Genomic DNA, 26524 nt, shown 5'->3' with positions numbered 1-26524 from the left:
GACTCAGAAAAGAGAAAAAAGCAAGGTTGGCACAAGGTGTTCCCCCAGCCTGATCACCTTTCCCCTCGCCTCGTCCTTGCTGGCCGAGCCTCTGAGAAGTGGTGCTGAACAGAGTCCGAATTCAGTGCAGCTGAGACAGAGAAGGGCTTTGCTGGCTCTCCAGACTGAAAGTCTGAGGTGATATTGGCCCCAGGCTTGGCTGGATTGAGGTGTTCCAATAACCCAGCAGGCCCTTCCTCTTTTCAGCTCCTCATGGTGGGTGGGGAGGCTAAGACTGACCTTCCATCATCAGGCCAGTTCCTGGGGGCCCTGTCACACACTCCTGGAAGGGAGAAAGGCCCCAGGAGGATGCTGTTCTGGCTGGGGGATGGGCAACATGGCCAAACCTGAATCAAGGCTGGGGCTGTGGGTAGGGTCCCCCCCCCTTGGCCAGGCCTGGTTGTGTGCTAGGGGCTGGGGTCACATGGGGATGCCTTTCTGCAGGGACGTGAAGACATCTCCATCACCTCCACATGGGGGATTCTGTCTGAGACAGCTACCCAGGTGCTCCTGACTGGCCTGCTTCTAGGGGTGGGGGAGAGGTGATGTATAGTGGCCAGAAAGCCTGGTCAGGAATCCCATTTTTCCCATCTGTGGCCTCAGTAGAGGGCAGGCTCTGACATACTCATCCCTAAGTTTATGGGGCTGGAAAAAGGCCAGCATCCCACATGTCTCAGTACTGGAGGGTTCCATTCAACGTCCTGCTCATTCTCAGCCAGGGCCACAGCTTACCCTCCCCCCAGAGTCACCCTGCCTGGGGCCCTGACAAGGAGTGGGGACAGGCCCTTCCCAAACTCCAGGTGGGCACTGACGGGGTAAGTCCCCCAGGCAGAAGGCAGGGAGAGAGTGTGGCTATGGGGCCAACTGCCTGGGACCCCGTCTGGGTGGTGTAAGTGGCTGCACACCCTGTGAGGTCCAACACTGCCCTAACAGCCTCCAGTCACTGCCTGCTGCCCAATGTGGGGCTCAGAGGGCTCCACTGGGCTCTGGGATGAATGAGAGCTGTTTCTCAGACCCCAGGGGACACTGACCTCTCTGTCTCACAGTCATACTGCGGGCAGTTTTACCGGGACCACCGCCACGGCTTTGGCACCTACACATGGCCAGATGGCTCCAGTTTCACAGGCATGTTTTACCTCAGCCTCCGAGAAGGCTACGGCACCATGTACACAAAGACGAGCCTCTTCCAGGTGAGGGCTGCGTGTTCAGGCCACTGGACAAAGGTATTTAGGTTCTGGGGTAGTTTACTTGTTTAATTGAAAAGTAGCTTTCTTATTTTTAATGATCATAATAGTACCAGTAACATTAGGTGCTCTGTGTGGGATAAGAAAAAAATTTCTCCAGACCGAGATTAGGGTATAAAAGTATAGACTTAGTTCATCTTAGAGAGGGAGGGGAGAAGAAAGGGAGTGGGGAAGAGAGAGACAGGCATCCTAAAGAAAGAAAGAAGGAAGCCGCCCTCAGGTCCTGCGGCCATCTGAATTGAACGGGGACAGAAGGAAAAAGGTAATTGCAGCCAGGTCTACAGGGTATTGTGGGTGTGAGTGTCACCTGTAACCCCCCCCAGGTTGAAGACAGACATTTCCCAGGTGTTTCTGATCCTCAGGCCTGAAGTTCACACCCCCATTTTTCCCTTGAGGGAGCTTTTCAGGAACCACTTGAAGTTATAGGAACAAATCTTGAAAGAGAGAGGAACTTGCATTTCCTTCTGGTCTGTTGGCTCCTCAGTGGTTTGTGAAAAGGCAGCACAAAGTGGGGATGCCAGTGGGTCCGCAGAGAGAGCTGGGTTCCAGTGTGTCCGCAGAGGGAGCTGGAGTCCAGTGGGTCCGCAGAGAGAGCTGGGTTCCAGTGAGTCCGCAGAGAGAGCTGGAGTCCAGTGGGTCCGCAGAGGGAGCTGGGTTCCAGTGTGTCCGCAGAGGGAGCTGGAGTCCAGTGGGTCCGCAGAGGGAGCTGGGTTCCAGTGGGTCCGCAGAGAGAGCTGGGTTCCAGTGTGTCCGCAGAGGGAGCTGGAGTCCAGTGGGTCCGCAGAGAGAGCTGGGTTCCAGTGAGTCCGCAGAGAGAGCTGGAGTCCAGTGGGTCCGCAGAGAGAGCTGGAGTCCAGTGGGTCCGCAGAGAGAGCTGAGTTCCAGTGGGTCCACAGAGAGAGCTGGGTTCCAGTGGTCCGCAGAGAGAGCTGGGTTCCAGTGGGTCCGCAGAGAGAGCTGGGTTCCAGTGGGTCCGCAGAGAGAGCTGGGTTCCAGTGGGTCCGCAGAGAGAGCTGGGTTCCAGTGGGTCCGCAGAGAGAGCTGGGTTCCAGTGGGTCCGCAGAGAGAGCTGGAGTCCAGTGGATCCGCAGAGAGAGCTGGAGTCCAGTGTGTCCGCAGAGAGAGCTGGGTTCCAGTGGGTCCGCAGAGAGTGCTGGGTTCCAGTGGGTCCGCAGAGAGAGCTGCGTTCTAGTGGGTCCGCAGAGAGAGCTAGAGTCCAGTGGGTCCGCAGAGAGAGCTGGGTTCCAGTGGGTCCGCAGAGAGAGCTGGGTTCCAGTGGGTCCGCAGAGAGAGCTGGGTTCCAGTGGGTCCGCAGAGAGAGCTGGGTTCCAGTGGGTCCGCAGAGAGAGCTGGAGTCCAGTGGGTCCGCAGAGAGAGCTGGAGTCCAGTGGGTCCGCAGAGTGAGCTGGATTCCAGTGAGTCTGCAGAGGGAGCTGGAGTCCAGTGAGTCTGCAGAGGGAGCTGGAGTCCAGTGAGTCTCAGAGAGAGCTGGAGTCCAGTGGATCCGCAGAGAGAGCTGGAGTCCAGTGGGTCCACAATAGCCACAATGCCTGGCTATTGTTTTTTTTTGGTTGCAGTTGTAATTGTTGTTTTAGTTGCCCTGGGCTGGGTATGTACCTCTAAGAAAGGAGGGGCCCATGGCATGCTGGCCTCTCTTCACAGGGCCAGTAGTTCAGCTTTGGGGGCTCCACAAACACAGACCTCCCCTCCCCTTTTATTTTGTTACAGTATAATTTACAGTAAGAGTCACCCATTTTGATACACAGTCCTGAAAGTTTTGACAAGGCTAGAATTGTGTAACTGCTACTGCAGTCAAGATATGGAATAGTCTTTTACCCCCAAATATTGCCCTTGCTGTTACCAAAGTGGGTCTGGCCACCTGTCACTGTCCAGCCAATAGACAGAGACGGGGTTTTAGATCCAACAGAGAACAGCGAGAGTAGCCTCTCAATTCTCTCCTGCCTCAGTCACAATTCTAATACCTTTTATAATGAAATACAAGGGAACCAACCTAGAAAATTTTAACTTTATCTAATAGGAAGTAACATCAAAGTTGTCTCCATTTTAACAATGAAAAGTGTTTAAACTCGGAGAGGTGATTTTCAAACATCTTAGGTGTTTTAACAAAACGTCTAAGAAAATCAGCAGAGAAAACATCATATCATCAAAGTAACCTTTACCAGTATCACAAGGTCCATTGTCTATGTGTGACTCTTCTTTGAGTCTCTTGAGACAATGTCTTTACAGTCAAGGAGAAAGCCTAACTAGATAATCAGGGAAGGCTTATGGGGAGGGCTTAGCAGATGAGGTCAGAGACTGCTGCGCTCAGCTTCCCAGACTCCGTGCTGCAGGCTGCTTCTCTGGCCTCAGTGCCTCTGGTCACACGCCTCTCCTTCCACCCCCAGCCTGTGGCTAACCTGTTCGTCCTGTGGTTTTGCCCCTAAGAGAGGCTGCTTCGCTTTTTGTTCCCCTCCACCTTGAGGCCTCTTTGATGGGGGCCCTTGTATTGCTGAGTGATTTCCAATTTTATGGGGCTGCCACCGTTTGTCCACTCCCTAGCTGAAAGGTGTTGGGGCCGTGTCCAGGTTTTGGTGATTATGAATAAAGCTGCTGCAAACACAGGCGCTAAGTCTGCTTCTAAGCATTCCCGTGAATGCTGAGGGTGCTCACCAACGGCTCTCCTTCCCCCGAGAGTGCGCGGGGCAGGACTGTGGGGTCCCTGTGGGGTCACCCCACAGGGTGAATGAATCCACTTCCTCAAGTGGCTGGTGTCAACCTAAATGAAGAGACTGAGGCCAAATCAATATAAGTAGAGGGTTTTTCTGGGGTCAAAGTTGAGGACTGCAGCCAGGGACACAGATTCAAGCTGCCCTGACGGGGGGCTCCAATTAGCAGCCATTATAAGGCGTTAGTTATTAAGAGAGTAAAGGAATTTCGTTGAAAAATAATAATTCAGTCTCACTGCTGTTCTGTGCCTTGTTCTTGGTGTCACGAATTCCAGGAGCACAGGGATGATGGTGAGGGGCACTCTCACGCTGTGCACCGGTGGTAGCATTTTAGTGTAATTTATAATTTAACCAAAAGCTGCTTTTAGTTAAAAAACTTTATCAAAAATATTTATCATCAGTTTTATGATCTGGAAACAATAGGGGAGAAAAGAAAAAAACAAGTACTTATGAGGCTGCCAAGCAGCCGTGACCCTCACACACCACAGTGCTCAGAGCACCGCGAGGGACCAGGTGACCGAAATTCATCAGGCCAGAGATACCTGTGCAGGAGGCGTCAGCCAGGTCCCTGCAGCCATGCCCAGGGGTGACGGAGCTGCCTTCATTTCAGCTGTCCTGATAGTCTAGTGGTGTTTCCCTGCGGTCCACAGGGACATCCCCCAGCTGAAGGTGATCTAGGGCACCTTTTCATGTCCCTAAGGGTCTTATCTTTTTTTTTCCTTTTTTTTTTAAATTGAGATAGAGTCTCGCTGTATGGCCCAGGTTAGAGTACCATGGCCTCGGCCTACTTCACAGCAACCTCAGACTCCTCCTGCCTCTGCTTCCAAGGTGCTAGGATTACACATGTGCGCCACCACACCTGGTATGATAGTCTGCTTTTCTTTTTATCTTACGTACATATTTAAAGCATGGTTCTGTATTCCATAATTTTGGTTACATCATATCATTGAAGCCAAAAAAGCAGTCTGCAGGATGAGAGTACGAAGCTGAGCTGAAGGAGGACAGCCGACCTCGTCTGCTTGGCTCACATTCTTTCCACATCCCTGTGATTATCTAGTTAAGGTTTCACCAAGATTATGAGGATGTTAGTCTCAGGAGACTCTGAGGAGGTGTGAGTGGAAATGTGGAAGAACAAGGCCGAGGGAGTTGAGGAGAAGAGGGTACCCTTTTGAAGTACTTCCATAAATTGGATTTTTATGAATCAGGAGATGTGGATTATGAGAAATAGGATAAAGGAGAGCTAGGAGATGTGCATACTGAAGAGGGTATTCAGGGACACCACAGTGTGTATCGGGAGCCCCCAAAGTCTGCTGAACAGCAACAGCACAGGCCTTGGGATGAAAGGACAAGAAATGTCTTGCTTAGACCTGACCACTCTCCCCCCCACTCTGCAGAGAGCCTGTACAGAGGTCTCTGGGGACAATGAGCCCTTGCGAGATGTGCTGGGACCAGCATGCGCTTCAGGCTCTAGATGAAAGAGAAACAATCTCTTGGGGTTGAGAAAAGAGGAACAGCTTCTTTCAGCCTGTCTGCCCACAGGGACCCAGAGACTTAATTGCCTCCTGTGGAAACTGTGTGCGTGGGCAAACCTGCTGTCTGCTCTCCCATCCTGCTTCTAAGTTCTGGTCTTTTTTCCATTAACTGCATCCCAGTTCCTTAGTTTATAAACAGCTGAGGGTGGAGTAAAGTAGTTACTAAAGTGAGTTCAACAGTAGCTTAGCTGAAATTGTTGAGTCCAGGAGAAAGATGAGGCACAGTGCTGTCCTCATCTTCTTCACGACTGTTCATTTGCTAATTTGAGGATAATGTAGGTAAAAAATACCGAGTCGACCCAGAACATACCGCCTTCACTTCTCCTTGCATTAAGTGGTGATGGCCCCCTGGGCCTACCCTTTTTACATCTGTCTTGTCTTTATTTCTTTCCTTGTCTCATCACCACCAAGCCTTGGGGACACCCGTGGGTTGTGGGGGCAGTCACACACAGACAGGAGGTGTTGTGACATCGGTAGAGTAAAAGTTACTTTGACGATACAATGTTTTCTCTGATGATTCCCTTAGATATTTTGTTAAAATGAAGATCACCTTTCTGTTGTTTAAACATTTTGCATTGTGAGAGTGGAGACTACTTTGATGTTTCTTCCTATCAGGTAAAGTTAAATTTTCTAGGTTGGTTTCTATTTCATTATAAAAGTTATTAGAATTGTGACTGAGGCAGGAGAGAATTGAGAGGCTGCTCTTGCTGTTCTCCAGAATCGCTGGTTTTCTGACAAATGAAGCTTGTTGGATCTAAAACCCCGTCTCTGCCTAATGGCTGGACAGTGACCATTTCCATTTTCATTCAGTTCAAAATATATTCGCATTTCTATTGCGATTTCTTCTTGACTTGTACTTTATCTAATAAGCATATCGCTGAGTGTTCAGAGTTCAGGCTCTGGATAACGTTTTTATTATGGATTTCCTGCATACCATGTGCTTTGTATAACTTCAGTTCTCTGAGACTTGCTTTATGTTCCAGACTGTGGACAATTTTTAAATGTTTATGTACTTGTGAGAAGAGTGCGTCTCCACAGCTGGTGAGTGCCGTGATTTATACGTGCCTCTGAGGCTTTGCTGTTTGTGTTGTTCTAAGTTCTATATAAACTTTGTATGTTTCTTTTTGTCTGCTCATTCTGTCAATGACTGAGAGAGGTGTGTTAAAATCTCCCACTATGATTGTGGATTTATTATTCTTTATAATTCTGTAAAGTTTTGCTTTGTATGTTATTAGACCCTGTTAATAGATAACTGAAGTTTTAGATTGTTACATTTTCCTGGTAGGTTGAACCTTTTACTATTATGAATTGATCCCCGCTTTTAAAAAATTATCTTATAATGCTTCATGATCCAAAGTCTAATTTTTAAAGAATAATAAGACTCTGTTACCTTTTGGGGAGTTACAGTAGTCTCCTCGTATTTGCCAGGAACATTTTAAGACCACAGTTGATGCCTGAAACCATGGATGGTGCCAAGATCTATATAAACCGCGTTCTTTCAACCTCCTTATTGAATGGCTCTGAAGTGACTAATGGGTGGTTAGTGTGCTGTGTGGATGTGCTGGACCAAGGGATAGTTCACATCCTGGGTGGGACACAGTGGGATGGCTCGAGACTTCATTATGCTGCTCAGAATGGTGTGCTATTTAGCACTTAAGAATTGTTTATTTTTTGAATTTTCCATTTTACGTTCTCAGACTGTGGTTGACTGCAGATAACTGAAACCAGGGACAGCAAAGCCACAGATAAGAGGTGTCCACTACACTTTTCTTTTTATTTTTTTGGCCACGGCTGTGTTTGAACCCGCCACCTCTGGCATATGGGGCTGGTGCCCTACTCCTTTGAGCCACAGGCTCCACCCACATTACACTTTTCTTATGGTGTATCTTTCTCTAAAATTTTGCTTTTAACTTCTGTTACATTATATTTCAGATATTTCTTCACTGTCTTTTTGAAAAGGTGTATATTTGTGTGTTTATTTAAATCTAGTTCAACAGCTGTCACTGGACATTTAGAAATGCATGTCCAGGATGGTGGGCCCTAGCCGTGTGCAGCCACTGACCACTGAGATGGGGCTGTGTGAAACACCAGAACCTGAAGTGTTATTAAGAAAAAAGAATATGAAATATCTCCATGATTTTTAATATTAAACATATGCTGCTGTCATATTTTGGCAAGATTGAATTAAATAAAATTATTATTTAAAAATTCTTACCTGCTTCCTTTTACTCTCTGTAATGTGGCTGATGGAAAATTTTAAATTCTCTACTATCTGTTTGGATCATGATTTTCCTTTGGAAACCTCTGATTTAGAGCATTTAATGTTAATAATCATATGTTTGGGTTTAGATCTACTGTCTTATTATGCACTTTTTATTTATTCCACTGATTCAATATTTCCTATTTTCTCATCTTCATCTGAATTGACAATCTGTTTTTAAATTACCAGTTTCAAACTTGTACAATTTTTTTCTGCTCTCTTAGCACTACCCTAAAAATCACAGCATGAATTCTTGACTTACTTATTCTGTTATTTATCGATGCCTTTAATTTCCTCCAGGAAGATACAAGAATCTTATACTATTTTAACCCCACTTACTCCCTTTTGAATTTTATTCCATTGTAGAGACCTATTAAAAACATACAGATGATTAAACAAAATGTAGGGAGGTGACAGATATTTCTGTGGCTTTGATGGTGGTGATGGCTGCAAACTTATTCCTGAACTTACCAAGTGTATGCTATAAATATGTACAACTTTTTACTTGTCAATTGCAAGTAAAATCTTAAACTATTTTAACCCCACTTACTCCCTTTTGAATTTCATTCCATTATCGAGACCTATTAAAAACATACAGAGGATTGGACAAAACTTTGGGAGGTGATAGATATTTCCGTGGCTTTGATGGCTGCGAACTTATTCCTGAACTTACCAAGTGTATGCTATAAATATGTACAACTTTTTACTTGTCAATTGCACCTCAATCCAGTGGCTTCCTCTCTGTCTGTTCATCCATCTATCCACCTGCCATGGGTATCTATACTACAGTGGCTTTCCCTCTGTCTGTTCATCCATCTATCCACCTGCCATGGGTATCTATACATCAATGTCTGCATTGATGTCTATCCACATCTAGGTAAGAAGTTATACTGTTTTATACAGTGAATGTTTCAGATTCACTCAGGTATTATCACCTTCTCTTCTCTTATTCTTTTTGTATTTGTGCTCCTTCATCAACTTTCAACTTTATTTTTTTTTTTTGCAGTTTTTGGCCAGAGCTAGGGTTGAACCCACCACCTCTCGCATATGGGGCCTGTGCCCTACTCCTTTGAGCCACAGGCGTTGCCCAACTTTGAACTTTCTTTCTCCCTGAAGAATTTTAATGCATATCTGAAGATAATATACTGTCAGATTTTGCTTGTTTGAGAATTAGTTTCTTCCACCTTAATTGTTAAAGAATTAAGAATTCTAGATTGACAGTTGTTTTCCCTGAGCCCCGTGAAGATACCACTGGCTTATTTTCAGCTTCCATTTTTTGCTGCTGAGAAGTCCACTGTTGGTCTAACTACTGGCTCTTCTGAACATCTTCTGTCTCTTCTTTGTCTTATTTATTTATATTTTTGTCTTTCTCTTTGGTTTTCTGTAGTTTCACTATGACATGTCTAGTTGTAGATATGGAAAATTCTCAACTCTTATTTCATCACAGACTGCCTCTGCCTCACTGTCTCTCTTCTCTTTTCCGGGGACCCCGCTGCAGGTGTGTTAGGCCCACTCATTCCTGGGGACCCCGCTGCAGGTGTGTTAGACCCACTCATTTCCGGGGACCCCGCTGCAGGTGTGTTAGACCCACTCATTCCCAGGGACCCCGCTGCAGGTGTGTTAGACCCACTCATTTCCGGGGACCCCGCTGCAGGTATGTTAGGCCCACTCATTCCTGGGGACCCCGCTGCAGGTGTGTTAGACCCACTCATTTCCGGGGACCCTGCTGCAGGTGTGTTAGACCCACTCATTCCTGGGGACCCCGCTGCAGGTGTGTTAGACCCACTCATTCCCGGGGACCCCGCTGCAGGTGTGTTAGACCCACCCATTTCCGGGGACCCCGCTGCAGGTGTGTTAGACCCACTCCTTCCCGGGGACCCCGCTGCAGGTGTGTTAGACCCACTCATTTCCGGGGACCCTGCTGCAGGTGTGTTAGACCCACTCATTCCCGGGGACCCCGCTGCAGGTGTGTTAGACCCACTCATTCCTGGGGACCCCGCTGCAGGTGTGTTAGACCCACTCATTTCCAGGGACCCCGCTGCAGGTGTGTTAGACCCACTCATTTCCGGGGACCCTGCTGCAGGTGTGTTAGACCCACTCAATCCTGGGGACCCCGCTGCAGGTGTGTTAGACCCACTCAATCCTGGGGACCCCGCTGCAGGTGTGTTAGACCCACTCATTCCTGGGGACCCCGCTGCAGGTGTGTTAGACCCACTCATTTCCAGGGACCCCGCTGCAGGTGTGTTAGACCCACTCATTTCCAGGGACCCCGCTGCAGGTGTGTTAGACCCACTCATTCCTGGGGACCCCACTGCAGGTGTGTTAGACCCACTCATTTCCGGGGACCCCACTGTAGGTTGTTAGACGCACTCATTCCCGGGGACCCCACTGCAGGTGTGTTAGTCCCACTCATAGCACCCTCCCTGTCTTATCCTTTTCATTTCTTTTTCTTCCTTTCTTTATCCTGAGTATTTTATTCTCCCTAGTGAGTTAGTTTTATCAAGATATAGTTTGAGGGCAGCACCTGTGGCTCAAGGAGTAGGGCACTGGTCCCACATGCTGGAGCTGGCGGGTTCAAACCCAGCCCCGGCCAAAAACACACACACACACAAATAGTTTGAATGCACTACAATTCACTGATTTTAAGGGAACACTGCCGCAAGTTTTGGACAAAGGTATATAGCCGTGTCACCCCCACCTTGATCATGATTTAGAGTGTATTTGTCCCCCCCCCAGCATCCCTTCCTGCCTGGTGTAGTCCACCCTCTGCCCTTCTGCCCTAATAACCACTAATATGCTTTTTGTCATTGTAGTTTCTTCTTTGCTGTAATTTTTTTTTTTTTTTTTTTGTAGAGACAGAGTCTCACTTTGTTACCCTCGGTAGAGTGCCGTGGGGTCTCAGCTCACAGCAACCTCCAACTCCTGGGCTTAGGCGATTCTCTTGCCTCAGCCTCCTGAGCAGCTGGGGCTACAGGCGCCCGCCACAATGCCCGGCTATTTTTTCATTGCAGTTTGGCCGGGGCTGGGTTCGAACCCGCCACCCTTGGTATATGGGGCCAGCGCCCTACCCACTGAGCCTGGTGCCGCCCTCTTTGCTGTAATTTTATATAAACAGACTGATGCTGTATGCCGTGCTTTGTGTTTGATTTCTTTTGCTTAGGGCATGTTTCTTTTGAGATTTGTACATATTGCAGTAGTTTTTTTTTTTTATTATGGAATAATAATCTACTGTGTAGATATAACACAAAATTTTTTACTGATTCATCAGTAGACACACACTTAAGTTCTTTCAAGTTTTGGAAGTCAAGCTGCCCAGAACAGCTGATTATAAGTCTTCATTTAGACACATGTGTTTATTTTGGGTTCATAACTTGGATAAATACCTAAGAGTGGGATTTTTGGCCATAATGGTAAGTGTATGGTACGTTTTATAAGAAACTAGCAAACTGTTCTCCAAAGTGGCTGTGCCAATTTGCATTTTAATCCTCACTATATGATAGTTTTATTTCAGCCGTTCTAATGGGCCGAGTGTGATGTGTCATTATGGTTTGAATTTCCAGTACGGTAATGACTAATGGTATTGAGCATGTTTTTCATGTGCGTATTTGCCATCTGTATGTTTTCTGTGGTGAAGTGTTTGTTGATCTGTTTTGCTTGTTTTTGACTGGGTTATTTGTGTTCTTATTGGGTTACAGGGTTCTTTATATATGTTCTGGACACAAACATTTTATTTTCTCCCAGTAGTGGCTTGCCTTTTCATTTCCTTAAGAACGTTCTTTGGAGGGGCGGCGCCTGTGGCTCAAGGAGTAGGGCGCCAGTCCCATATGCCAGAGGTGGTGGGTTCAAACCTAGCCCCAGCCAAAAACCAAAAAAAAAAAAAAAGAACATTGTTTGGAAAGCAGGTTTTTAAACGTTGTGAGGAAGTCCAACTTTCCATTCACAGTTCTTGCTTTTTTGTGTCCTGTTTGAGACATCTCTGCCCCTTAGTGTCTTAGGTTGCTGAGATTTTCATCTGTGTTCTCTTCTAAGTGGTACAGTCTTAGCCCTTCCCTTTAGGTCTGCGATCTCTTCTAAGTGTATAGTCTTAGCCCCTACTTTCAGGTCTGTGATCAGTTTGAGTTAATTTTTGTGCTTGTGTAAAGCGAGGGTCAGCGCTCCTCCTCTCCCTGCCTTTGCTGGTGGGTGTCCACCTGCTCCAGCTCCATTCCTGGAAGAGACTGTCATTTCTCCACTTTCACCTTCGTCTCTGCAGGAAGTCACATGGCACGCGTGACTGGTCATCTTTCCCTCTGTGATGTGGGCATGACGAGTGGGCAGTGGGCACAGCCACATCCCACCCAGTGCAGCAACCATCAGCTGTGTGGTTCTGGGCAATGTTGATGGTTGTTGTCTTGGGCAGTGATTTTTCAACTGATGTGCCACAGGTGGTCACTCATGTGTCATAAGAGGACCTTAGATGTGTTTCAAAAAAAATTTTTTTTGAGACAGAGTCTCATTTTGTCACCCTCATTAGAGTGCTGTGGCATCACAGCTCACAGCAACCTCAAACTGTTGGGCTCCAGTTATTCTCTTGCCTCAGCTTACTAAGTAGCTGGGACTATAAGCACCACAATGCCCGGCTCATTTTAGAGATGAGGTTTTGCTCTTGGTCAGGCTGGTCTTGAACTCCTGAGCTCAGGTGATCCACCCACCTCAGCCTTCCAGAGTGCTAGGATTACGGGCGTGAGCCAACAGACTCAGCCCCCTCAAAATACTTTTTAAAAATGAGAAAATCCATGTTCATTTCAAGCTGAGGTTTTCAGTTCCAATTCAGGGGCACAGGATTCTTACTGAGCAGCTGCGGTATTGTATTTGTATTTCTTCTTTCTGAGGCTTTAAACATTCGGTTTCTAGCCATTAGCAAATTTCTTGTTTGCTTTATCTCATAAAATATGTCCTGTTGCTTCAGAATGATGACACAGTGTTATCCCTACCATTATGATTCCTGAGAACAGTCGAGGGTTTCTCTGCTGTTCTTTGTTCCAAGGCTGGTCCCCAGGCATGTGGACTCAGGTCACGTCTTAGGAGCCACATGATGACTCCTCTCTGGTCAATCTACCACCTGGATACAGAGCTGTGTTCCCTTGCTTTCTGAGGATTCTATTTGTTAAATCTCTGTTTCATTTTGTTTTGTAATCATGCAGTTAATTAACATTATTCCAAAGTCGAATCTAGAAAACGAGTTCTGTCCAGAGGAGGAGTTCCAGCTTTGGTTCCTTTCTCCTCCGTCCTGGTCTCTCCTTTGCCGCAGGTGACCGAGTTCACAGTTCGGGGCTTATCTCTGTCTTTACAGAGCATGAACAGGTGTGAGGACATCCCTTTTCCTCTGTGCTGCCGTCACCTGCAGTTCTGGTGGTCCTGGAGGCTGACCCTGGGGACATGCCCTCCCATAGTCCCACGGTCTTTGCTGAACAAATGGTGCTTTGGGGGATGATCTTGCCCCCAAATCTCTGCTGTTCCACTGGTGAACTTTGGGATGCCTTCCTAGGAGTGGGATTGTTGGCAAAAAAATCAGTGCAAACCAGGAACAGAATTCTTATGGCCTGTGTGATGTTCAGCCTGTGGACATGCCTTCTGTTATTTAATCCTTGGGATATTACTGTTGGCTGTTATCAATAGATTGTGGTTTGTGACTATATCTGTGAGGACATTCAGATTCTTTCCTCGGGACATGTCCTCACACTGGACCTTGGGATGGTGGGGGCCTCTTTAGACATGATGCCGTCTGCAGCCCCCGCCTTGGCCTTGCCTGCCCTCTGCCCACAGCCCTCTTTTCTTGCTTTGCTGTTTTCCACTGCCTTGGTAACTCTGAAGCTTCCAGGGTGTCCCCACAGCCCCCTTCTGGCCTGCCTGCTCCTCCACCCTCAGCTCCTCTACACAGTGAAGCCACCTGTTCTCTTTCTTCTCTGCCACCTCTTTCAGGCTGCCAGCCCCTGTGGCGAGGGCAACATCAGGAAGCCTCATACCCCAGTGCCCAGCCCCTGCCCTGTGGCCAGCGCCAGAGATGCTCAGCTGGGTGGGGGTGGAGGGAGAGCCTGAGTGGGAGCCTTCCCTTTCACGACAGGCACAGGGCACAGGGCATGACCTGGGAGCCCAGCGTCCCTGCTGTTCCTGTTGCTGGCCCCGTGGTTTCCTCTGCCCACCCAGGGACTTCCTGGCACCCTCCACGCCATCTCAAGGGGACGCACCTCCCCTGGAAGGGGCACCTCTGTGCTGTCTGCTGACTCTGGGCAGCTGCTGCGCCTGCCTGAGTCCGAGTCCCTCCTGGCACATCGTGCAGGAGACCACCCAGCCCAAATGACAAGGCCAGCAAACGGCTGGCTCTGCTGGTTCTTGGGAAGAGAGGACTATCTTTTCATCCTTTTCGTGCTCCCCTCTTCTCTGTCCGACCTGCTGTCCCAGCCTGTCGGGCTGCCCCAGCTGGGCTCCATGGAACCAACTGCTTTCACCTTGAGACCCTCGGGCTTGTCCCCCCTTCTCAGAGGCGGCTCTGGCTGCACCATCCCCCACCCCTCCCCACTCTCTCCATTGTGCTTTCACTGACACATCCAATATTTACAGGATTGCTTTCCCGTCCCAGGAGGGAAGGAGCATCTGCTCTGTCTCTGTCCCAAGTTTGGCACGTACTGAGCTTAGCAAATGTTTGCTGGATGGACAGATTCATCTCTTAGGAATATGTTTTCTTTTTAAATTTTTTTTTTTTTTTTTTTTGCAGTTTTGGCTGAGGCTGGGAATATGTTTTCTTTTGATTAAAAAAAAAATTTCCCAAAGTGAGCTGCTCTGCTGAATGGTCTCTTTTTGCCCTGCTGAATTTTTCCTGAAGGGGCTGTACAAAGCAGACCACCGGTTTGGCCCGGGTGTGGAGACCTACCCCGACGGCAGCCAGGACGTGGGGCTGTGGTTCCGGCAGGACCTGATCAAGCTGTGCACCGAGGTCCCCGGCGGCTTCTCCCTGCACAGCTTCCCGGAGCTTAGCTGCTTCCTCACACACACTCCCGCCAGAATCCACCTCTCAGACCAGGAGAGGATGGGGTGGGGCCTGCATGAGGACCAGGACCCCTTTTTCTATGAGTACAAGCGGTTTCTTCTGAACGATGACCTGACACTACCCCCGGAAATGCATGTCTACTCAACTGACAGCTGCCACTTGCCCATGACGTGCTCTTTCCGCCAAGAGTTGGATGCCCGGATCTTCGCCAATGACATCCCTCCATTCATTGAAGATGAAGAGCCCTGGTTTATAACGAACGAGACCCCTTTGTTGGTCAGAATCCAGAAGCAGACGTACAAGTTCAGGTGATCAGTTTGATCTTTCTCCTCCGTTCAATGTCCCTTTGCTGGGCAAACCTGCACTGGGGGTGGGTCCCTGAAGTCCTCCCCACCAGGCCCTGAGCAACTCTCAGGGTTAATGTCAAAGCACTTTCCTTAGTAAGTGACTGAGGCAGTCCAGTAGTGATGGGGAAGCGGAGAAGAGGGTGGCAGGGAGCCAGGTGGGGCTGTCTCTGTCCATGTGGGGAAGGAATGGTCAAGAGGCTGCTTGGTGAGTATCTCACGGCTGGTGTGTGCCCCCGAATGGCTCGTGGCCTGGGATAGAGTTTAGGTGGGGTCGAGAGCATGTCCTGGCTCTGGGAGCTGAGTCTGTTTCCTCTTGTGCAGGTCGTAGCTGGTGGCCCTGACCCCAGGATGGTATCTGTGAGGAGATGCTTTGTGGGGCAAGCCCTGCTCAGGGTTTATTATCACCACTGTTTGTTAAGGCAGGATCTGCCTTTAGAGCCAAGGGTGGGAATAGAGTTAAGGTCAGGAGTGGAGGACTGCCAGGATGGCGTGAAAAGATGGCCCTTCTCTCATCTCCAAAGAACACCCTCACTCCACCTGGTGAAAGTCAGTGGCCACCTCTCGTTAGGTGGCCACTGACTTTTTGTATTTTTAAGTTAAAATACTCAAGACCATTTTAATCCCTTCCCTAAACTCTGTCCTCAGATATCAATAAACTGTTTTAGAATGTGTATTTGCTGGGTACAAGTGGCTGCTTTTCCACCCATGTGACCATCTATCTGGCCATTCACTCATCCATCCGTCCACACATCTACCATGCAAACATCAACTAATCCTCTAATCATTGATGACTGTTGAGTATAGAAGTTGCTATAAATCCGCATGTTCTTGGTCACGAAGGGAGTTTACGTACACAGAGGAGGCTGCAGCGTTGCGTGGTGAACAAACCATGGGGCATGCATGTTCTCAACCCAGAGAGGCGAAGGAGCAGAGGGCGGGACGTGGGTGCTTGGTGCTGAGATGTGGGCCCTTATGCCTCCTTCCCACCCAGGCCTGGGCTGTGAGAGCTTGTTTCCCAGCAGACACGAAGCCTGCATGCTCCTGCTGAAGCAGTCAGCCTGGGCATCTTTGCCTCCTGGCAGCCCATCCCCGTTACCATGACCAGCCTGGTGCAGCTGGAGCTCTGAGTGCCGAGGAGCAGACAGTGTGGGCAGCAAGGAGGGCTCTAGGTCTGAGGAACGAGGAAAGGCAGAGCAGGAAGGGGAAGTGGCCCACCCTGGACCCTTTCTTTTTTCTTTTTCTTTTTTTGTTTATTTATTTATTTTTGTTGCAGTTTTTGGCCGGGGCTGGGTTTGAACCCACCACCTCTGGTATATGGGGCCGGCGCCCTACTCTTTGAGCCACAGGTGCTGCCCAACCCTGGGCCCTTTCTTATAGTCGGGTTGGGTGTCCAGCACCCGATATGACACCACTGACGCCTCTCGTGTTATCAGGAACAAGAAGGCCCACAACAGCTGGAACATGGACGCTGTCCTGCAGGGAAACCGTAGTGGTTTTGCACGTCACGGGCCCAAGGAGCAGCTTTCCAAGGAGATGATCCTGAAGGCTGAGAAAGGGGACCACGACTGGATTTATAGGATCCTGAGGGACAACTTCGCCAGTGCTAATGTGGCCGACTCGAAGGGCTACACTGTGCTTGCTGCGGCCGCCGTAAGCCCCCAGCCCCACCTGGCAGGTGCCTGCAGGAGTGGTCACTCATAAGGGTCACACTTATGGGGGTGGGGGAGCCAAGGTATGAGAAGCGCTGATGTGTCCTCATCTGCTTCTTGCCATTCCATAGAAAACCCCTCACCTGAGTGTGACCCGTGACCACAAATGGCAGAGAGGGCTTGGGCACGTCAGCCTTTCCATTCCTCTCTCCATTGCTTGACCTTGTCCCCTCACCAAGCTCGAGTGCCTGTGCTGTGGGAGGCCTGGCCAGGGGCAGCAGGACGCCAGGTGACCCTCCTCACACCTTACAAGGACCAGGTGCGTCCTGGCAAGTCTGGCCTCATCTCCCCTAGGTTCACTGTCACAGTGACGTCGTCAACCTTCTGCTAGACTTTGGGGCTGATGTGAACAAGTGCACAGACGAGGGCCTCACGCCACTCAGCATGTGTTTCCTCCTGTACTACCCGCCTGGGGTCTTCAAGCCCAGCATCGCAGAAGAGGCCGAGTCTGAGCCTGAGCCCCAGGTTAGCCCCTTGGCTGCTGCACCACCCACCATCCTCTGGGTGTCCCTTGGTCTCCTCGCCCACATGTCCACCAGCCACTGCCTTCCCCTGTGTGGGCCAGGCTCGTGCAAGGTGAAGTGCAAGACAAGGTCAGCTGGGAGGCAGCAGGAAGGACAGAGCCTGTGTGCCTCCCACTAGGCTGAGGGACACGTGTTCCCCGGGAGCCACATGCAGAGCCACCAGGGCTAAGCTGTGCTGTGCGGGAAAGGGGCACTGTGCAGGTGAGGGGCAGGACATCTGCCATGGTGGCCCACAGTGGCCTGAGAATCCACATTTCCAACAGTTTCCTGGTGGTGGTGATGCTGCTGGCCCATGGACCACACTTTTGGGACTGTGGCTCCAAACAGAAACACACTGAGAGAAATGCCATCTGGTGGAAATAAAATGTACAATTAAAAATTCCCAGAAGCCACTTTAAGACAAAGTAAGGGAGGTGAAATTAATTTTAATGATACATGTATATTTTATTTATCCAAGTGTATCCAAAATGCAGTCATTTCCACGTGTAATCAGCATAAAGATTGTTAGTGAGACATTCCGCGGACTTTTCCCAGTGTCCCCTTCACGTGCACAGCACGCCTTGGTCTGGGATGGGCCACATTTGCGGGCTGGGCAGCCCTGTGCAGTGACCTCGCAGATGTGAGCGCTTGAGGAAAGGCCGTCTCACAGTGGTTCTGGTCTTTAGTCTGGGTGCTCTGGAGACTGTTCTCAGCCACCGGCACTGACCTTGCTGAAGGAGACTGTTGGAGGGGGCTGTCACTCTGACTGCTTCTTTCTTCTAATGCCAGTTTTTTGCACTTTCTGAAGGAGCCCTTGAAACCCCTAGCCATTCCAGACTTTAAGTACTCCCTTGCTGAGACAAGCCTGGAGCATCTGTACCGTGAGGTGGGTGGCTATGAGCCGAAGCCGTCCCTGCAGGTCCTGGGCAATGAGGACGGCAGCCCGTACCAGGTGACCTGGCATTCCAGGGAGCCCACGGACCTGAAGAGCAGCTCTCAGACCTTGGACGCCCCGTTAGCTAAGGGCAGCACCTACGATGTGGAGAAAGGGCCAGAGGACACGCTGGGGAACGTGGACAAGTGCACCCTGCACAGTAACGAGACGCGCTTTGAGTCCAACGTCTGCGTGTTCAACTTCTCCATCGACCTGTCACCGAGCCTGCTGGAGAAGGGCGCCCAGGCCCACAGCATGCTGCAGGCCCCTGCCCCGCAGGGCTCCACAGGCTCCGACAAGGGGACCATGAGGAGAATGGCACTGTCCATGGTCGAGTTAGTCACTGCCCCATGGGCTGGCAGGGTGGAGGGTCACCCGTAGGAGTGGATCATGTGCTCGGTGGACCCTTGTCACTTCCCTTACTACTGGGGCCATGTTTCTAGAGATGTGTGTCTGGGTGTTTTTGTGTCCACTGGGTCAGTGGCCTCACGCTCTGACCAGGCCCGTCAGAAGTGCGGGAATGCCATGGCGGGTCCTCGCTCAGCGTCGTCTTGACCTGGCATGGCTACGGCTCTGGCTGTGCAGTGTCTCTACGGAGCCTTAGGGTGGCCCGTGCTGGGGAGTCCCAGCCATGGTGTGTGTGAGTGACACCTGCTCATGAGCCCCACGTCCCCCATCCACACTGTCTAGACCAGTGTGTCTCAGCAGATGGCTCATGCACCCTGAGGGGTCCAAGACCTTTTCAGGGATCTGCCAGGCTGAAACAATTCTCAGAGCAATTTTGAACATGAGTGGCCTCTTCCCGATGCTGACGTTGCTGATGGTATAGAGAATGGGCACACAGAGCTTCAGCCCTCCCAGGGGGTGCTGCCTCCTCTCCAGGAGGGGCCTCTTCCCCTGGAGTGCTCTTGGCCAAGCAGTGACCTGTGTACACACTTGTCTAATACTCTGTGATGAGAGATGGGAAGGACGTCTGCTGTAGGCCAGAGCCCCACAACTCTCTCAGGAAGCCCTGCCCCAGGCAGGAGCAGCCGGCGGAACTCACCCCCCAAACACACCATTTTTGACAAAAGACCGACACAATATCACACTAGGGTTGTTCATTCTTCTGAACCTAGCCTGTTCCTTTAAGGAAAACATCTGGCAATATTTGTGGCCTTTAACATTTGTGTTTTGAAGTGAAAATTAGCATTTTGGGCACTTCATCCATTGCAAGACCTTCATTACTTCTTTAATCTTGAGTCTTGGACATCTAGAGACTTTATGGGGGAGGCGACACTACTGAGTGTGACTTCCTGATATTGTCTGCGTGTATCTGAGAGCAAAATATTTCCCATATAAACGAGTTCTGATGTGGAAAAATGTTTCTAGGGGTGAAGATCCCTTAGAGGTGACCAGAGGTTTTAATGTAGCCAAGTTCCACGTGGCAGTGAACTAAACCACCCTGGTCTAGTTCTCATCTGCCATCAAGCGAGAGCACCACAATTATCTGAAAAGCTCATTCAAATGCTGCTCCTCCTTCCGGGCACACATCTGTGGAGGCTGATTGCCTCCATCCACTTGGCCCAGCACAGCAAACTGCAGCGGATGGGGCCCGCAGCCAGCTCCCAGCCAGCTGGCTCACATTGGTATAGAACCTCGTAGACAAAGCTCTTTGGGTCCTTACAGCAGAAAGGGGTCCTGAGAACAGGGGCTTTGAGACCTGCTTCGCTAGGCTGACCTGCTGTCCCCACTGCCTCCTGTCTGCCCTCGCCCGGCCCTGTGTGGCTGTGAGGTCAATGGGGGCCACCAGATCCTATGCCTGCCCTGCCTGCCGGACCAGTCTCAATTCCACCTGGTCCTCACCAGCAGCCCCCACCCCCACCTCTGCCTTCCTACAGGAGCTGCCCAGTGGGGCTGCCTGGCCCTGTCCACCTTCCCAGTCTCTGCTGAGGCCCACATCCCACCAGTCTGTCCCCTGATGTGTGTGGTGTGTGGTCCGTAGCAGACATACCACACAGCACCCTCCCACACATCCCCACCCCCAGCACTGCCCTGCCTGTCCCTGGGGATCCTGTCCCTGAGGCTATGACCTGGCAGTGACAATGTCCCACTTCTCCCCCAGGCACAGAAACAGGTGGCGGACCATCAAGTTGCTGCTGCAGCGAGGTGCCGACCCCAACCTGTGCCAGGTGCCCATGCAGGTCCTGTTTCTCGCCGTCAAGGCTGGGGACGTGGATGCCGTGCGGCTGCTGCTGGAGCACAGGGCAAGGACTGACATCCGGTTCCCCCACAGGGTAGGAGCTGGCAGAGGTGGGGGCTGGATGGGCTCCTGGGCCACCACTATAGGGGAGTCACCAGCTAGGCCCTGAAAGCTGGCTTAGTTGTCATAGTGCCCTATGCCCTGTAGAGTTTGTAGAGTGTCTCCCGGTGTCCAGAAGGTGACCTGCATTTGGGAGGCAGCCTCTGCAGGGGGTGGCAGAGGGCTCTGGCCTCAACCTTCTATCTTTAGCCTGGCAGGCTCAGTCAGCAAGTTGTGTAGCTGAGAAGGAAGCAGGTTTTCTTTAAAGGGGAGAGACACATGGATGTGATTTTATATTTTTTTCTAAAGAAAGCGTGAACTCCTGTACCTGCCCACAGAGGGAGGCTGTGGCCTTCCTGCAGGGACGCTTCTCCCCACTCTAAGGTGACATTCCGCGTTTAGCAAGCACATGCTAGGACTTGCTCTTAAGTTAACTCGCACTGGGTGCCAGTTCTTTGAAGGGAGAAGAAAGGTTAGTGCTTCTGCAGACTTGCTGTGGACTCACTGCTTTGGCATCTCGAAGGGCCACAGTCACTTCCCTAATTCGAGATCCAGCCTGAATCACCCTGATCATGTGTCGGTTGTCCAGGCCACACTCCAGATGCGAACCGCGACATCCAGATGGGTGGCATAATCTGGCACCAGGGCCACCTACAGGTGCTCCAGAAGAGGCGCATCATGTACATTGGCAGTGCACCCAGGCCACTTTGCTGTGAAATTCACTTTTTCTTGTCTGGTGTGTAAATATGTCCAGTCACCCATTTAAGCCCCGTTGAAGGCCTAGTTGCTGGAAGCTCTCTGGGCACCAGGCTTGTGCTCTTGTGCCTGAGGGCAGGCAGGTCTCATCCCCTAGGCTGCTTTGCTAGAGTGTAGCTCCAGCCTTCCGAGTGTAAGGTTATGCTGAAAATAGAATTTCTGATTAAGACCCATGATAATTTCATATGTTTCACATTTACTGATTAAGCTCTGTCCTTGATTCTGGCTGAGGTCACAACAGCTAAACTTGGCACAAACATCCTTGATTCCTTCCTTTGTCCATCCATCCGTTACTCCCACCAGGATACATCACTTACATGCTCATCTTTCAGAGGGAAGGTTTTTCTACATTAAGCTATTTGAGTAGGTTGGGCTGCATGGAAATGCCCTCTCCTCCCTAGGCGCAGGCCGAGAAGCTTCTGGGGCCAGCATAGCAACACTCGGGCACCGGAGGGCAGCGCCCTGTACCCCAGGCACTGGGAGGCCTCTGCCAGCATTTGGGACATTCAGGACTTGGGATGTTCTGGTTTCCGAAGGTCTGAGTCCATCTGTGCTGCCTCAGCTAAATATCTAGGCCTGGGTGATTTATGAACAGGAATGTATTTGAAGTTCGAGATCCAGGCATCTGGTGGAGGCTGCTCTCTGCTTCTCGGACAGTGCCCCAATGCTGTGTCCTCTGCAGGGTAGAACACCAGGTGCTCACAGAGCAGGAGGCTACACCAGCCTCTCCCAAGATGGCCTGGCCCTGTCAGGAGGGAGCAGGCCTTGTGCCCCCCACCTCCCAAGGCCTCACCTCATAACCACCATAGTGGCCTTCAGGTTTCAGTGTCTGGACCTGGGGGAGGACTCATTCAGCCCGAGGCAGGTCCTGCAGGGCTTGTGCTGTGACCACCCTAGCAGAGGCAGGGTGGGCCCTGCAGAGCAGACATTAACACACCTTCCTGGAAATACACGCACAGTTGTAAAGTGTAGGATAAGTAAAAGCTAAAAACAGCATTCTGGCCATTCACATGATGAGCACTGTGGATTAGCTGGCGCCAAACAAACGTAACAGCCCCACATCTACTCTTCAGGACTCCAGGCATGTGGAGAAGGGCTCTCAGCCTGCGCACCAAGGCTCCTTACATGCCCTGTGTGCTGTGCTGTGCTTTGGTTTTTGGTTTTAGCATAAACCGTGTATCTTGGGGAGCCCTTTAGGCCGGTATAGTGTCCTATTCCCCCCCCCTTTTTTTGGTATGCATTTTATTGGATTTAGATAGCAGTTCATTCACCCGGCCCCAGTGGATGGACAGCTGATGTTGTCTGCATCTTTCCTTAGACCAAGGTGCCGTGAATAAAGTGACTGAGACCCTGCCCATCATGCTCGGGGTCCTGGGGCCCTTGTAGCTCTGCTGCACTGTCCAAATGCACTGGGCATGGCGACCTCGGCTGCAGCAGAGCGGGAGTTCTGTGGCTGCTTCTCATTTTTCTAGACTGGCTGGGAAATCCAAAGAGTGGTTAAGTGTGTAAATGTTTCCAACTGGTCATTGACATTCGTGCCAGGGGCACAATCTGTCCTCACCAGCTTTGCTTCTTTATACGTGGCCCACGTATCAGAGCCCCCATGTTAGGGTCTTGGCCCTTAGGGACAGAATGCCTGCATTTCAGGTTGGGTACAACCACGTTCTTCCTAGACTCTGACTATACACCTGTTCTCAGGGGGATCTCACCAATACATGAGGAGAAATCCTCTAAGAGTGAGAGAACTGGGAGCCTTCTCTGCAGCCTCTCCCCTCCCTGCAGCCCAGCACTCAGCTGCCAGCATCGGCTGCCTGGCAGGCCTTGGGTTGCCTGTGTGTGGGTGGGTTTGCATCTCACGATCCCTCTTAGATACCTTGTGCTCTCTGCAGAGCAGCCTCTGATCATCCTCGCTGAGAGGGTCTGTGCTTGGCAACTGTCCCACATAACTGTCATTATTGCTTGAATACTGCCTCAGCTGGGTTCAGATCGTTTTCCCTTGGGACGCTGTAGATGAGGCTTCACTGTCTTCCAGCCTCGGCGGACTTAATGAGAAGTGAGCACTCACCTGACCCACGTCTTTGCAGGAAAGTCTTACTTGGCCCTGGGCAAGAGCTTCAGATTTCTTACATTATTTCTTGAGTATTTCTTTCTGTAATCTTCTCTCTACTGTCCTTCTGAAGATCTCACTTAATGGACAGTAGAACTCTGAATCTCTCCACGATGTCTCCTAAGCTTTGTTTCCAGAGGATGTTTTCTCATTTTTTGTCCTGCTCTATTTTGGGAAACTTCTTTAGCTTACTTGTCTCTTGTCTCTGGATCCACCCTCGGCTGAATCATCTTGCTATTTAGCTTAATTGTTGTTGCCATGATTTCAATGCTTAGGCTTGAAAACTCTGTCTTACGCCTCTCCAATGCCTGGTGACAGCTCCTGCAGGGCAGAACGTGCTCCCTGGCCCAGCTGGGTCTGAGCCCCTCGGGTGTCAGTGCCCATGTCAGGTCCTGCAGAGTCCTGGCCGTGTGGCGGGGCTCCTCCCACTGTGCCCCTCTGCCTGAGTGCTGGGTTTGGAGCCAGGGTCTTGCTCGCAGCTGCGGGTGTTGGGCCGTATGGAGTGACTCAGGGCCTGCTCCCAAGCTGCGGGGACTCACACTCCACCTGCAGGACCTTCCCTGGCCTCTGGGTCCCCCAGGTCACTAGCAGGGAACGTGGGCAGCCCCGGGGGGTCACTGGCTACTCTATCAAGTCCGTCTGACCGCTCCTCCCGCTGGTTTCTCTTCCCGCCTTTCAGGCCTGTCTGCCGCCTCCAGAGAGGCCTCCTGGGTGCTCTCTGAGGGACCTTCTTGCCTCAGCAAGGTCATAGTTTAGGGGGCAGGGCTGAGGGTGCAGGCTGGGAAGAGTCTACCTGGACCATGGTCTTCTGCCTGCTCTGGCTGGGCTCTCGGGTTGACTGGGCTGCCTCCTAGGGCCAGGTGCCCCTGACCAACTCTGTGCTGGGTGCGCGGAGCTGTCCTCCATGGGCACCCTCACCTGACTGCCAGAGGTGAACAGTGGCTAGAAAACGGATAGGTCAGGGGCTGGAGTCAGGAGGCCAGTCAGCAACTGTGCTCTGTCAGGCTGGGGCGTCAGAACCAGGACAGCTGAACAGGAGGGGGTTTTTCTTAGAGGAGCGTGTGGACAGTTGGTTTAAAGTCACACTAGCTCAGGCTCCACATTCCTACTTGTGGCTCAGGTAGGCCGAGTGTCTCAGGGAAAAGGACACGTGGATTTCGAGGCATGTTGGGAGCTTTCAGGCCATGTACTCACTAGTGGGACCCTTGTCCTGCAGTTCCTGGGGCTGGCGAGGGTGAGAGAGTGCCATCTACTCTCAGGTACAGGAACAAGTTGGCAGCCCGTCCCTGGCGTCCGGGCCTCCCAGGGAGCTCACCTGCCTCCCCATCACTGCCTTCTCTCTGCAGCTGGGGGCCCTGACACCTCTGCACATCGCTGCCGCCCTTCCTGGGGAGGAGGGCGTCAAGATCACGGAGCTACTTCTGCATGCCATCACTGACGTGGATGCCAAAGCGGCTGACCAGGATCACATCTACAAGCCCGGCAAGGTGCACGCGTGTCTTACAGCAGGTGGGAGGGAATGGGGGCGTGGCTAGGCTGAGGAGTCCCCTTCAGATGGGTGCCACTGAGCACATCTGGCCCCTCCTATGTGGGGACAGAGCCAGGGCAAGTCCAGAATGACCCACCTGGATGATAGGTTTGTTTGAGATCAAGAGACCAAAAATAACTAATTAAAATAAGTGAGTTAAGGACCTGCTCATTCAGGCAGCTCAGCAGAGCATGGGGCCCTGCATGCCTTTCAGAAGCTTCATCTTCATGGACAGAGGGGTTTCCAGCATGTCCTTGGGGCCTCCTCCAGTAGAGCCCAGTCTGCTCTGCCCACTGTCTCACCCTTCTGCCCTGGCCGTCCCTTACGGCCTCTCACCTGCTGTTCCCTGAGGAGGCAGGGCCCTGAGCGGGACCCAGTGCCTGGCTCCCTGATTGGGCTATGAGCTCAGTAAGTGCCAGGTACAGGTGGGCTGTTGTCAGGGCACTGGTCACCCTCGGCCTGTGTTGAAGGCAGTGGTTGGCCATGGGGCAGGATGTGGTCTCCTGTCCTCAGGGAGAGGACTTGGCTCCTTTCTGTTGACAAGCACTGTATTCACGTGGACAAGGTGACAGGAACAGCCCAAGACTGGGGACCTGGGCCGTGGTGCTGCAGAGCCCCTGGAGCCCTCAGGCTGTGGCTGAGCGGGGTGACACCCGCCTTACAGTGCCTGGCTGGAGGGAACAGGGCAGGCTGGCTGTCCTGGGGGGCCTCCACGATGCTGCAGTGGCCCCAGGAGCAGAGGTGGGGCTGAGGACAGTAATCCTGGAGGCCTGTGAGGGTGGGCAGTGAGTGGGATCAGGGTGCGGGTGTACCCTGAGGCAGGAGTTAGGGTGACTGGCAGGGCTGTGTCCAGACTGCCACAGTTTCTCCACCCCACTGACAAGGTCAGCTCTAAAGTCCTCTCAGTCTTTCTCAGCTCTAAAGTCCTTCCTAGCCTTTCCACACTCCAAAAGCCCCCTGGGCCTGGGCTGTGAGCCCCGTCTTCCTTCCCCACCAGGAACAGAACCCCACACAGCCTGGGCCAGCCCTGGCAGAAACTGCAGCAGAAACTGTTGGGTATGGGCACATATGTGGGGATGTGGCCTGCACAGCTTACTGTGTGGGAGACGCGTAGGGGGAGGCTACAGAATGTCCCTGACCAATCTGGGTGACAGGCACACAGAGGTCAGGCGTCAGCACTCGGGAGGGTTTCACGGATCTGGGGACAGGCCCACGGAGGTCGGGTGTCAGCACTCGGGAGGGTTTCACAGGTCTGGGTGACAGGCCCACGGAGGTCGGGCGTCAGCACTCGGGAGGGTTTCACGGGTCTGGGTGACAGGCACACAGAGGTCAGGTGTCAGCACTCGGGAGGGTTTCACGGATCTGTGTGACAGGCCCACGGAGGTCGGGTGTCAGCACTCAGGAGAGTTTCCCGTAATGTGCTACAGGCCTGCGGTCCAGGGAGGAAGCTCACATGCTCCCGGTGCTGCTTTCTGGGGTCTGGGGCCTGCTCTGCCCACAGGCAGCAGGTCTCTGGCACTTGATAGGGGTC

General features: G+C 51.4%; 1 protein-coding gene across 8 annotated transcripts in view; it reads left to right on the top strand.

The window, feature by feature from the left end:
• ANKMY1 (ankyrin repeat and MYND domain containing 1) overlaps positions 1–26524 on the top strand; it is an 84982-nt gene that overhangs the window by 5552 nt on the left and 52906 nt on the right. For 5 of the 8 annotated variants that reach the window (XM_053598337.1, XM_053598336.1, XM_053598334.1 and 2 more), the window contains 7 exons: positions 1086–1229; positions 14664–15136; positions 16609–16825; positions 17179–17349; positions 18196–18656; positions 20426–20597; positions 24812–24952. In XM_053598337.1, coding sequence (XP_053454312.1) covers positions 1086–1229; positions 14664–15136; positions 16609–16825; positions 17179–17349; positions 18196–18656; positions 20426–20597; positions 24812–24952 — 1779 coding nt within the window. The remainder of the gene's footprint in view (positions 1–1085; positions 1230–14663; positions 15137–16608; positions 16826–17178; positions 17350–18195; positions 18657–20425; positions 20598–24811; positions 24953–26524) is intronic. The other 3 variants (XM_053598341.1, XM_053598340.1, XM_053598339.1) reach the window with 1 other exon arrangement.

This window comes from Nycticebus coucang, chromosome 7 (genome assembly GCF_027406575.1).
Source record: "Nycticebus coucang isolate mNycCou1 chromosome 7, mNycCou1.pri, whole genome shotgun sequence".
Lineage (NCBI taxonomy): Eukaryota > Metazoa > Chordata > Mammalia > Primates > Lorisidae > Nycticebus > Nycticebus coucang.
Note: the sequence above shows the minus strand (reverse complement) of the source record. Positions and strands in the feature narration are given on the sequence as shown.